The 13,181-nt window shown below is 56.4% G+C and overlaps 2 protein-coding genes across 4 annotated transcripts in view; both read right to left on the bottom strand.

The window, feature by feature from the left end:
- Nucleotides 1-1,049: 1,049 nt before the first annotated feature.
- APRT (adenine phosphoribosyltransferase) lies at nt 1,050-10,311 on the bottom strand. 3 transcript variants are annotated; one of them, XM_080552183.1, is made up of 7 exons: nt 7,312-10,311; nt 6,097-6,295; nt 4,229-4,332; nt 3,228-3,361; nt 2,895-2,926; nt 2,247-2,325; nt 1,050-1,921 (listed from the first exon to the last, which is right to left on the bottom strand). In XM_080552183.1, the coding sequence occupies exons 1-6, from the start codon at nt 7,331-7,333 to the stop codon at nt 2,277-2,279; spliced, it is 540 nt and encodes a 179-aa protein (XP_080408309.1). In that variant the 5' UTR covers nt 7,334-10,311; the 3' UTR covers nt 1,050-1,921; nt 2,247-2,276. The 3 variants fall into 3 exon arrangements, with proteins under 3 accessions (XP_080408309.1, XP_080408307.1, XP_080408308.1); XM_080552181.1 differs by lacking the exon at nt 2,895-2,926 and having other exon boundaries at nt 7,312-7,348; XM_080552182.1 differs by lacking the exons at nt 2,895-2,926; nt 6,097-6,295; nt 7,312-10,311 and adding an exon at nt 5,102-5,262.
- A 139-nt stretch (nt 10,312-10,450) lies between these two features.
- Nucleotides 10,451-13,181, bottom strand: part of GALNS (galactosamine (N-acetyl)-6-sulfatase) — a 47,043-nt gene continuing 44,312 nt past the window's right edge. Inside the window, exon 14 of the mRNA XM_080552174.1 lies at nt 10,451-13,133. Coding sequence (XP_080408300.1) covers nt 13,047-13,133 — 87 coding nt within the window. The 3' untranslated portion in view covers nt 10,451-13,046. The remainder of the gene's footprint in view (nt 13,134-13,181) is intronic.

Genomic DNA, 13,181 nt, shown 5'->3' with positions numbered 1-13,181 from the left:
CTGGTACCCACAACGCACCCCCCTCCAGCACCCCGCTTGCAGTCTGGCTGCAGCCAGCCCCGCTCCCAGCAGGAGCAGCCCCGGGGGGGGGACACACAGGAGGGTTTGTTTAAACCCTGCACAGAGGCTGTGGGGTGAGGGCACGGGGCTGGGCTCAGCACAGAGCCCCTCTGGGAGCTCCCAAAGGGTGGGTGAGCAGAGCTGGTGGCAGCAGGCGTGCGCTTGCCCCCGGGGAGCTCGCAGCGAGCTCCCGTTTGCTGCTCGGGCAGAAAAGCTTCCTCCTGCCTGCAAGGCACCGCTTCAAAGCGAGCAATCCCATCGAGGGGCTCTCGCTGCCCGCCAAGGCGAAGGCACCGTCCCCACGTTCCCTGATGTCACCCCTTGGCCTCGCACGCTGCCAGCTCTGGCACCGGCAGGGCTTACTTACGCTCGCCTCCACGGTGAGCAGCTGCTTTCCACAGCTCCTCGGGGTGGAACCGATTTTTCCCCTCTCTACCTCGCAGCAGGGACCCTCCTCCTCGCGCCAAGAATGCGTGCGAGGCTCTGCCTCGCTTGGCTCCACGCAGGGGCTGGCTGCGAATCCCAATGCCCTGGGGTAGGTTTCTCCCGGGGGAACGATGTTTCTCAGCGCTAACTGAGCAGCGCTGAAGTGGCTTTTCAGGAAACGGTGATAAAAATAGCCCCAATGGTCCTTTAACAGCTGTAAGCGCAGGGCAGGGTGTGCGCCATCCCCACGCGCCCGTAACACTGGAGCGGGAAGGTGCAGGGGCTTAGTCTGTGCTCCCCCCCCCAGCACAGGGTAATTATTTCCACAAGAGCCCAACAGGAACAGCCTGGGTGCCCCCCTCCAGCCAGAGCTCAGTGCCAGGTGGGGAGAAAAGATACCTGGAAAGGCCAATCCTGCCTCCCTGGTTAGTGCTTCCTTCCAAGCATTTGGGGTGGCAACGGGCAGCTCACAGCACAGCCTCCAGTGATGGCTCGGGACTGGAGGAAGACGCTCACGAGGGTACGTAACAGCTTCAGCTACTGCAAGAAGAGCTCTGAGACAGTTTAGAAAAAATACAAATAAGTCGACGTTTATTTTATCAGTGAGTTCAGCCCCTGCTAAGGCAGGGATGCAGTCTGCACTGTGCTCAGTGGCGGAAGTTTTGGCACGCGGAGTCCTGCCTGCCCTTGTGGCTGACCTGAACCATGCAAAGGGGAGCTCTGCTAAACCCTGCTCCGTCCATCACACTGCCTCAGCTGGTGCTTTGGCAGCTTGGCTGTGAGCACAACTCCTTTTCCTCCGGTGGCAGGTACCTCAGTTTACCCCTTAGACAAATCACCACCTTGTGCCCATCTTCTGAGTTTCTTAGGAACCCGTTAAAAGGAGGCTGGCCAGGTACGGCTCAAACAAAAGCGCGTGCTGGACCCCACAGCGGTCTCAGCCCTGCCCTGCCTCAGCAGCAATATTTTCATGTTGGTATCCTAAAAAAATAAAAATAAAAAAAAATCCACCAGCAAAGTTTTGTGGTCTCCCTCCCCCAAGCAATCAGTCTGTTCCCTATTCCCACCAGGACGAACTCAAAAAAGGATCCATGCGCTGAATACACTTTGATCTGCGGCTTGGAAAAACGACTAGGACTTACTCTTGTAGAGCCTCTGGCCAGCATTCAGACTGAAACTGTAGGTTCTCCCCTGCCCACCCCCTCGTGACATCAAGCCCGTGACATCTCCAACGCAGGAGAGGGCCGGGGCCGGCAGCGAGCGACCTGCAGCCTCCGCCTGCAGCCTGAGCCTCAGTCGTACTGGAGCAGGGAGTAGAAGGGGACGGACTCGAGCTTTTCCACCCCTTTCAGGAGTTTCAGCTCTATGATCACCAGGCACTCCAGGATTTCAGCCTTCAGCCTCTTCACCAGCTCGCAGGCCGCACGCATCGTACCTGCAGGACGCAGAGGTTCAGCAGAAAGATCAGCACTCGAGGAGCAGCCCCCAGGCAAACTGCGGCCCCCAGGGCTAACCGCAGGCAGCCCCACCGTGCATTCCTGCGCCTCGCACAGCACAAGTTTTAGCTGCCACAGCGACTTAAACACCACAGACGTTGCTACCGCCCCCTCCCTTGTTGCAAAGTGTTACAGGGGTGGCAGTTTCCATGCACAACGTCTCGGTAAAGTCACTCCCCGGAGGAAATCAGGGCGATCGCAGGCAGACCCGCACGTGCAGCTCTCACCCGCGTTACCCGTGCCCTCCACCAGCGCTTCTCTCACCTCCAGTTGCAAGCAAGTCATCGACAATTACTACTTTTTGTCCCGGTTCCACGGCGTCGCTCTGGATCTCAAGTTCAGCCTGCAGGGTGGAAAGAGTAGCTTCATTTTAGCCTCGCCTCCCAGAGAAACGCTTCTCAAACTGCTACCGCACGGTGGAACGCAGACACGTCTTCAGCGAGATCAGCCTTAGCGCTCAGCACCTAAAACCCCAAAAACGCACGCTCCAGCTGCGTGAGAGTGCCACAGGAATAACGAGCGGGCCGGGTGGTTGCTGGGCCAACCCTCCAGCACGTCAGGGTCCTGAGCGTTCATCGAGGGAGTTACGGTCTCCTTGTGAAACCGTATCCCAGAGCAGCTCTCCAAGGGGGGAAAAGCTCCCGTAACGTGCTGGGCTGGAGCGCTCTGCCCTGGCAGCGCCGCCGAGGCAGCTACAGGCACGTCCTTTGTCTGATGAACTCGTCCCATAAGCGGCTTGGCCCAAACAGACCTCGTAAGTAATGCCAGAGTGCGGTGGTCCTGCTGCTGTTAGTTACCAGCGGTAGCGGGTTATTGGGCCTACGGCTCTGTGATCCGAAAGGGGGGCGGTGTTACGAGGTGAGCGCCCCGTTTCGAAGCCATGCAGTAAAGGCGTTTACTTAGAGCACTTACTGGAAGAGGGGGGGGAGCTCGATGTTCATGCCCTTGAATTCAAGCCAAAGAAAGCAATTTAGCACCAACTCTTATCCCCCAGCCTGCCCCCCCCCCTCCAAAAAAAATCACAGCACGGCTCGCCGACACGAACCCCGTGTGCGTGGCTCGGCGATGAAGCCGCGCCGTGCCGGAGCACGGCAAAGCCCCGGGGAGCTCCCAAACCTCGGGCCGTGCCCCTGGGCTCAGCACCCATCGGGGCTGGCCGGGGCATCCTCTGCCGGCCTCATCGCCCCCTCCACTCACACCCCCAACCGCAGCCTGGAAACCCCTTTTCCCCCCCCCGGGCGTTACCTTGCCATACTCCAGGGTGTACGAGGCGGACTCGGTCGGACCGGGAAGCTTCCCCTTTTTTCGTATCGGCACGAAGCCGATCCCCAGTCTCTGAGCCAGAGGGGGGCCTATGAGGAAGCCGCGGGAGTCCAGACCTGGGGGGCAGAGCAGGAAGAACTCAGCAGAGCCGACGCCTGAGGGTCACTGTGCGACATCCCAGGTTCATCGTCCCGTGTTGCAAGCAAGCCATCTACACTTACTCCAGGAGCACTTTGCCCTTATGGTCATTTCCAGGGGTTTAAGACATGCACCACGGCACCGTGCTCACGCAGATGTGCTGCTGGGGAGCTGTGGGGCACCGCAGTGACACCCCCAGCAGCTCAGCAGCCCTTTCTGCCTCCCTTCCAACTCTTCTTTACAGCAGCAAGCTCAGCTCAGCCCCGGTATCAGTCCGGCCACGCAGCCAGGGACTTTGCACCGCCAGGGTCAGAACTTGGTTATCAGGAGGCACTCGGGCTACGTTTGGTCGAGACTCCCCGAGCCCTGGGCTATCGCCCAGCCCAAGCAGCACCTTCCTGAGCACTTTCATTCTCAGTCTCTTTAAAATGTGTGCTGCAGCGCGTTATCACCATGAAGGCTGTTTCAGTTGGCTTGATAAAACCCTCCGGGAAGGAAAACATGCTGGAAACGGGGGCTCCGTGCCCTGGGGACTGCATGAGACCTTACAGGCATGGCACACCGGGCTTTAGTGCTCAATGAATGCCTCTTTTCTTATTGAGGGAAGGAACGAATTACGAAACTGGCACTGAAGTATCATCAGATGCCATCCGCCACATCCCAAACCAGTATTTCAGGAAACTACAGTACTGGGTTAAGGGTATAACTCCTGCTGGTGTTACGTATGATCCAGGCCGACATTCGGATGATGTCCAAGGGCTACAATCTCTCCTGCCCCATTAGCAAGGCGTCTCCCCACACTGACCGCCTGGGCACCACGGTGCTCTGTCTCAGTGAACGCCCACCTGCAATGAAGTCGATGTGGGGGAAAGACGCCCTCAGGTGATCTTCCAGCAGATCAATCAGAGCCCTGAAGGCCACAGGATCCTTCAGCAAGGGGCTGATGTCGCTGCGAAGAGAGGAAGAGCGGTTAGCGAGCTCCCAGCGGTGCACGTGGTGGAGCTGCTGCACCCAGGGGGAAGCGTGCCCGGCAGGGCAGGCGTGCAGACACGCCGCCACGGGGGAGGACGGGCAGTGGGGCTGCTGCAGCGGCACTTGCAGCTTCCTGGGGAGGGACCAAACCCCCAGCCACGAAGCAAGCCCAGACCTGCAATGTATTGAATCACCCCTTCATCAGCTCCTTCCCCAGCCCCTTTCCTCCATCCCCAGCCCCTTACCTCCAGCCCCAGCCCCTTTGCTCCATCCCCAGCCCCCTTCCTCCAGCCCCAGCCCCTTACCTCCATACCCAGCCCCCTTCCTCCATTCCCAGTCCCTTTCCTCCATCCCCAGGCCCCCCTGTTTCATCCCCTGGCCCCCTGCTCCTTACCCCCTGCTCCATCCCCAACCCCTTTCCTCCATCCCCAGCCCCTTTGCTCCATCCCCAGGCCCCCCTGTTCCATCCCCTGGCCCTTTCCTCCATCCCCAGCCCCCTTCCTCCATCCCCAGCCCCCTTCCTCCACCCCCAGCCCCTTTCCTCCATCCCCAGCCCCCTTCCTCCATCCCCTGGCCCTTTCCTCCATCCCCAGCCCCCTTCCTCCATCCCCAGCCCCCTTCCTCCATCCCCAGCCCCCTTCCTCCATCCCCTGGCCCTTTCCTCCACCCCCAGGCCCCCTGCTCCATCCCCAACCCCGCCGCTCCATCCCCAGCCCCTTATCCCCCACCCCAGCCCCGCGGCGCACCGGAACAGCACGCCGGGCACCGGGAAGTCGGGGAAGCAGCGGACCCGCCGGCGCACGGCGCTCAGCCGCTCCCCGCTCATGGCGCCCCCGAGCACTGCGCAGCCGCCGCCGCCGCCCGGCCCCGGCGGACAGGCGGGGCCCTCCCCGGGCCTTCCCCGGTGCGGCTGCGCCGGGATCGGGCCGGGTTTTCCCCGGGGGGTCCCGGCCCCGCCGGTCCCCGGTGCGCCCCGGTGCGCCCCGGTGCGCGCAGCCCCCGCCTGCCGTGCCCGGGAGCCGGCTCAGCGAGCCCCTCCGGAGGGGGTCCCCCGTGCCCAGGGGAGCCCCCGCAGCCCCTTCCCCCTGCCCTGTCAGCACGCTTCTTGGGCTATCTCCTGCTTTTCTGCCTCTCGCACCTCTGGAGCCGCACGGTGTGTTTGTAAAGCCTCCGGTTTGGGTCGGCACCGGGGGGGGATAAACGGTGGTGGGGCCGGTCAGGGTGCTGCCGGCCCCCCGCGTGCGCCCCTGCACCCCGAGCCGGGGTCAGGAGCCGTACGGGACGGTTACGCATCTCCTGGGGCAGCAGCTGGGGCTTGGATCTGCTCCAGGCAAAGCTGGGCACAGCCCCCCCGCTGCAGTAAAGGCCCTGCTGCCATGCGGCACCCTTGGCCGAGCTGGGTGCCCGCTGCTGATAGCTGCACGGGGACAACTCAGCTCCAAACCCCGGGGACAGCCGGGGGACAACAAGGCTCCACGTCCCCTGGGACAGCCGTTAGGGCCCGTCTGTGCTGTGCGTCCCATGGGGCGGCGAGCCAGCAGCTACCGTTTTGCACTGATTTGGTGCAGACCCCACAGGCTGGGTGCCGAGGGCTGCAGCAGTGGGGTACGGGACACGGAGCATCCTTCCCCTGCTCCACCTGGATCGGTCACCCCGACACCCTGCGTGTCCCTCCAGCTCCCAGCTGAGGTCTGGCACGGCAGGAGCAGCCGACAGGAGGAGAAGGTGGCCTGCTCCGCACCTCGGCTGCCATGGGCTCGTGCTCATCTCATCAGCTTGCGAGGCACCCGATCCTGCCTGCCCCACGGCACCCTGCGCATCCCGTCCCGTGGCAGCCTCCGGTTCTTTGCTTGCTGTAGCTGAATCCTCTGCTGCTCTGTTTCCTTCCCACTCCATCTGTAGGTGGCTGCAGGTCTCCTTGGCCTGCTGGCACGAGGCACCTGTGTAAGGGATGGCTGCTGGGGCACCGGCTGAAGGTCAGAGCAGTTCCCTCTCTCGTCAGGCTCTCTGTTGCCAGAGCCAGCCCACACAGGAGGTCAGCGTGCCTCCTTTCACAACTATTCCCCCACAAAGTAAGATTTTCCCTGAAGTCAGATTATCTCTTTGGCACCAAAAGGATCCTAACAGCTGTTCCAGCGAAGCAAACACAGATGAGGCACACGGCCGTCCACTGGAACAGGGGCTTCGCGGTGGCCGTGCTCCCGCAGACCTGGAAGGGATTCTCTTGTAAGCTCACCAACCACAACACTGGACAGCGAGCTAGGCCAGCAGCTCCTCGTCTTCCTGGTGGGTGGAAGCGATGGAATTACTCTGCCTACCCATGGAAACGAGCGGGAGAAGGGAAAGGGCCCTTCTGCAGCCTCCCAGAGCACCGAGCCAGGCAGCCCTGCCTTCTGCCTCGCGCCCCTGGAGGAGCCATAAGCTGGGGGCTTCACCACTTTTTTTTTTTTCAGAGTTGCAACTCAATTCGTATTCGTGACCCTGCAAGGCAGCCACCACCGTTATTAGCAGCCACCACCACGTTTTCTAAGCGAGGTGCCCAGGCTCTGTGCTTACTGACCCCACCAAACCAGCAGCTCTCGCCAGGACGAGCCGCCGAGGGCTCCCACCGCTCCTTCCGCGTCCCAAAGCTGGGTGAAGAAGCAGCTGTGGGGGGGGGGCTCCCTCTGCTGATGCAGGATCAGGACTCTCTGACATGTCAATTCTGCCAGAAGGAGAGCGGATCGCTGATCTAGTGGGAGCCATCCCTGCCCACGGCCGGGGGGTTGGCACGAGGTGATCTGTGAGGTCCCTTCCACCCCGAGCCATCCCGTGAGAGGTTACGCCGAGTCGCACTGCTAACGCTCCAGCTGCCAGGAGTTAACCTCACGTGCCAGCTCGGGTTTAAAACAGCTTCTCAAATCTTTTGTCAGGACTTCACCTCATTAATCCCCCCGTTTCAAAGGACTGCACCTACCAGCGCAGACTGGTTTTAACATCCGAGCTAAATTAGTTTCCCTGTAATTGTTCAACCTTTCAAACAACAGCGCTGACTCCTACTGCAGTTTCCATCTGAAAAGAACTTTCCTAGAACCAATTTCCAAATGTGATGTCAAAGGACTTCAGTTCTGGAATATCACCCGGGAGGTGTCGGCATCCGCTTGCGGCTCGGGGAGGTTCAGGGCCGCTCGGTGCCTGGCAGAGAACCACAGCCTCGCATCTGGACCTCCCCCCCACGGCTCCGCGGCAGGGGAACGCTGTCCGCGCCTCTCCTTCTGACGCAGAACATCAGCGAGTTAAAAAGCGCTTTGAGATCCTGGTGGGAGAGATGTTACTGAGGTTCCGAACACAGAAATGGGGTGTACGAAGGCTGGAGAGCTAACTCTTCCCCAGGCAGTCAGCAGAGCTGCGCTGAGCACGGAAGTTTCTGTTCCGTTAGGGGATTTTTAAAAACTTCAGCGTGAAGTGGAACAAAGTGCCCAAAATTTCAACACGCCTCACAAGGGGAAACGGGAACTCAACTTTCCTCTCAAATCCGCTGGAACGCTTGATTTCAATTTCAGCTTTAGAAACGCATGCACTTTAAACCACTTTTTTTTTTTTTTTTTAAATCAAATTTGAGATATCTTATTTCAACAGCCCAAGAATGCGGCTCCCCAGCCAGCTCCCCGGACCGACGCTCCAGCTCTGAGCAGCGAGCTAGCTTCGTCCCCGAGCAGAGGCGAAGGCGCCACGAACCAGCTCTGCCCTTCCACAGCATCCTCGCCCAGCACGCCCTGCCTGCTGCAGGAGGCAGGATCAGGCCCTGGGGGAAGGCACAGAACTCGTCTCCCTTCCCCGGCCGGCCTGGAGGGCCGGGAGGGGATTTTGAGCCCGATCCAGAGCGAATGGATTTGGCGCGCGTTCCTCGCTGCTGGCAAAGAGGCCGGCGGGTTTCTCTGCCCCTATCCCTTTCAGATGGGAATCGCCCCGCCGGCCTACGTATCGCCCAGAAGGGTGTTAAGTGACTCCAGGAGGGAAAAAGGCAGAGAGGATCACACGTCGGCTGCCAGATTGGCTCTCTCAAGAAGCTGGATGGCAGAGGTTTTTTGCTCTTCTAAGAGACCACAGGCTTCTGGCTAGGGCTCCCCCTTTATTTAGGATTTATATAATCCGAACTAGACTTCGAGCAACAACAAAACTGTAAACTGTGGCAGGGGATATGAAGAAAACCAGCAAGCAGGGTCTTCTCTCGGTATCTAAAATAGACTTTTTCCAGCGAAAAGAAGGAACCTAAAATGGGATTTCAGTTCTTCCCTTGCAGTTGCTCTTTAATACTAACAGTTTAATTCAAGAGGCACCACTGTGTCGCTTTCTGATAACAAATGAAAAACATCAAATAGCATCAGAAAACAAAAGCAAGAGTTCTTCCAAGTATTAAAACTGTTAAGAAAAACGGAAAACAAGCCACTCCAGCTGCAAAACTGTTATTTGGATACCGAAGAAGCACTCAGAATAACTCTTAAAGTGCAGTCTGTAAAGCTTCCCAGTGCTGAGGACCACAACAAGATCCCTGGGGGGAGATTTCTCATCTAGCTGTGCTGGAGAGGCTGCTTGCAACTCTGCAGCGAGCTGCCTCCCAACACTGGCTTCCCCCCAAATCCCCGACTGAAACCCTTCTCACCTTAAAGCGGTCTTCCTTCAGCTGCTGGAATTATTTCGCATTACGACTGCAAAGATGTCCTCAGCGGAAGGAGGAGCGTTCTCAAGCCTCCAGGAGAGCTTCGTCTCAGCTGCCTCACTTTGCACAAACCCAGGAGGCTTTTGGAAGCCGTCCACCACGGTTGGGCAAGGCTCGATTCGGCAGGTACCGAGAGCTGCGAGCGCCAAGCCAGCTTCCGCACGGCAGCCAACGTCCCCGGTTCCACAGCCTCCTTCTCGATGCATTAGTTCCAGTTCCTTCAGTAAAAGCCCGCTGTCATCCTCAATACTTGCCTGAAAACTCAGTCCCCAGACACCGCGAAACGTTTTATTAGCACACACGGGGTATCTCTCGCTCTCGTTCTGCTCTGAACTTTCCCATTTTCACTTTTAATGCCGCGCTCCCCGGCTCTGCATTTAAAATGCAAAGGCATGTTATCTTTCATCGCTGCACTCAATACTGTTTGAAGGGCATTAACCTTGGCTCTAAGTGTTTGGAATTGATCTTCTGCTTTCCAATTCCAGTGTTCAGATCCCCAAATTGTTGGTCCGCAGAGACTAATTTGCCACCGAAATAATCCATTTGTCGCTGCAGGTTTTTAAATCAGGGCTCCATTTTTGCAGCCACAGACTGTAAATGCAGTGGGACTTTTTCCACGATTATTAGTTACATCAATTTCAGAAGCTTCTCTGCATGGAGGGCTGGATGATAACATAGCCTCAGGGGCAGAGGAGGGAGACTCGCTCAGCTAATTGGAAATTAAAGGCAGGAGAGGAATTCCTTGGACTCTCAGCCCGAGCAGATATTAAGCTTTCAGCATTTCGGAGACGTATTTAAATACAAAGGAAGGAGTGCCACAAAGAAGCAGTCTTGGACTGACATCATCTTCCCTTCAGCCCCTACATCTTGCAGCTTGGGAAAGGAAGCCACCGCTGTCAGTCAGTAAATCCTGCCAGACCCACAGCTATTGTGTGCACAACCCCAGGCAGCCCCTGGGAAGCCAACACCTTCTCCAGCACGGGACGCCCCCAAAACGGGGCACAGACCAACTGGGGATCAGAGGCTCTGGGTAATTATCAAGGGCAGATGTGGGAACCCGTGCTGGCTGCCTTGTGAGCCGAGGTGTGCCTCGGGGGGGGCTTTGAGCTGCCCCCCAGCAGAGCTGCAGGCTGCCAGGCGTTTATCCCCGCGGCTGTGCTGCTGCAGGCAGCCGCAGGCCACTCGTTGCCCTGGTCCCCACACCAGCCTCCCAATTGTGCTCAGGCAGCTGTGTGGGCTGCGAAATTGATCCACGTTAAAAATAATACAGGGAAAACAAAACAAGTTATTTTTAACCCAAGTCAGTCCCATGACCTGCAAGGCACATCCGTGAGACTATCCCGAACCAGGGTGTTAGTCAGTTGTTTTACAGGTGTGTGCAGACAAACCATATCGTGCACTGCTGATAAATTACTTTATTTATCTTCATCGGTTCCTCAACTCACAACTTTAAAATCTGTACATCTTTGGGAAAGGAATCGACTTAAAATCCTGCCTAGCCATCCAGCTGTAAAACTGCTATGCTTATTTAAATTCAAAGCGGTCGCTTCTTCATATGAAGCTTTGATCTTTTATAATAAATGAACACGAAGCAGATGAGTAAACAACCACCGAGTCAGCTCTGTTGTAGCAGCCAGCCTTCGAAGTGCAAAGTTTACATCCAGTACCTACGCGCCGAGTGCCTACTGCTTCAGCAGGGGACGATGACTTTGGGTGCTGGGTAACCAGACAAACACGGAGCATGCTAAGAACAGGACGGCTTGTCCAAGCAAGTCCTGCAGACGGGGGAGAAAGCCCTATCTGCAAAACTGCAAGCTGGGAAAAAGAAAAGAATGAAGTGGCAGGCAGGGGACACGGGGTAACAGGCGCTCGGTACGCTCACAATGTGCATGCTGCAAATGCTAAGAACAAGAAACGTGTCCGGGCTAGCGCTCAGATGAGCTGGGATCCTGCGCTGGGATCTCTTAATAAGCGGCACAAGGAAAGACAAAGCGCTGGTGCAGTTTGCAGCAGACACGGTCAGAGCTATTTGAGAGCTGACAGCAGTTCTCAGGGAGTTGCAGTGACGGACTCCCTCATCTGGTGGTATCTTTATCTGCTGATAATAGCGGACTGTAGGGCTCTGAACACTGCTTTGTGACACAAGCGCTAACGCAGAGGAGGACCAGACCCAGAAAATGGAAAGCTGGTGGTTTCGTGTGGTCTCCTGTGCTGACAGACACACACAGCTGCTGCCAGCCCTCCTGCCGCTCCTTCTCATATAGCATCACCAGGAACAGGGTGAGCTGAATCTCAGGACTTGAGCTAACCACGCGACGCCAGAACAGGGAGAAATGTTATGAGTGAACTGAAAAATGCCTTGAGATGCCAGAGGGGACAACTAGGAACAACGCAGAGCAGCTAAGACGTTTGGACTGCAAACAAATGTCGTCTGCAGACGAGCAGGCAGTGAGGTTCCAAGAGGCTGGCAGCCGGTGGTGTTGGCTGTGATTCTGATAGATGGAGTGCTAAGAGCTGACTCAAGGGCTGTACTCATTACAATCTTACAGGATTATCCAGCTTCATCAGATGTACATGAGGAATTACTGCCGAGGAGATTACAGGTAGCATAAATCATGGGAACGGGGAGAAAGAGCATTCGGGATTACAGGGCAGGTAAGAACATAAAGCGGAGGAGCCCGTAGCAGGCAGAACACAGCAGTTAACACAGAAACTCTCAGCACGTCTCACGCCAGCCTTTGCTTGGGATGGAAGTGGGACTGTTTATAGTCCCAAGGCAGCAAAATGCCACGCAGAAAGGGCATGTGTCCTGTCTCAAACGCAGGAGGGGTGGAAGTGAACCTGTCGCTGGTGCAAACAGCACGTTCATGATTGCTTCTGGCCATTCTTGCAGACCCGCAATAACCTGGCTAGGTTCTGTCCGAGAGGCATTTATTAGCAGTAGTGAGGAGTGTGAAAAACGCTCAAAATCAGACGAGAAATTTGCAATGTGAAGTTATGTGAAGAATTTGCATTTACCGTGAACTCTGTTTAGAGAAGTGCTGCACCCAGGCTGTGGAAAGTTTGCACAAGGAGAATTCCTCAGAGAGCATACACTGCAAACAGGGTCAAGAGTTAACAGCTGATGTAAACGGGCATTTCTGAGCCCGCGGTTGGCTGGGCCCAGATCATGAGGCCAGAAGCGTGACTTAAACCATATTTGGACCTAGACTTCTGGAAATGAAGAAACCCCTTAACTGAACAACTGACCCCCGGCTCCCCAAGAACATGCTGCATACCATCAACAAGGCAGTACTTACATGAACACTATCTTCAAATTTCTTTAGAACTTGACCTAGTGAACGTTTGCAGCTACAGATGGCACGAACGCAGGGTGTTCCTTCTCCCTGGAGCCAACCCCTTGGTCGAGAACAGGAGGAAGCACTCGTTTGCACTCAGCGATGCTCAGCAGTAAAGCTGCACCCAGTACTTGCAAGTTTAGGAAGAACGGCGAAAAACAGGTTGGTGTCCAAAGAGTGCACAATGGAAATCAAATGTTAAAACAACAAGCGATAGGCAAACAAAACAAGGGGAGTTTGGGCAGGGTTTTCTGGCCACTGTGAATTTCCTGCACCCCATGGCCACTGTTGGGGCATCCGCATGAGCACTGATTTGAGAGGTTGGGTGGAAGGAGCCAGAGGAAAGGTGCATCCGTGGTGCTTCTGGGCTAACAGCAAAGTTGTGCTTGTCCAGAGAGCTTTTAGAGTTGAAGTAGTCTTCACTGAAAATTTACCATTTACGGAAAGAATTAAAACAACAGAGGAGTACAGGCTAAACCCTGAGCACTAGCAATATAAACACTGGCCCTTTTGGAAGAGCAAATGATGATATCACATATACATCACACCCTTCCTGTGTAAACAGGAGTGCCAACATGAGAAGACATGCATTGTAAACTCCGTGTCCGGCTGGTTATGGCTTTTCTGAGTAGCTCCTGAGGGCTGCATGAAAGATCAATGAGGCCAAAAGCACTTCTTAGGATCAGACTCGGGTGGTTGCAGGCACTTCCCTAGTTTCTCACAGCCTGGGGGAGACCAGTTCTGTTAAAAACAAACAAAATGTACAGAAAAACGAAGTCAAACATTCAT

This window comes from Anser brachyrhynchus, assembly GCF_964034855.1.
Source record: "Anser brachyrhynchus genome assembly, chromosome: 12".
NCBI lineage: Eukaryota > Metazoa > Chordata > Aves > Anseriformes > Anatidae > Anser > Anser brachyrhynchus.
Note: the sequence above shows the minus strand (reverse complement) of the source record. Positions and strands in the feature narration are given on the sequence as shown.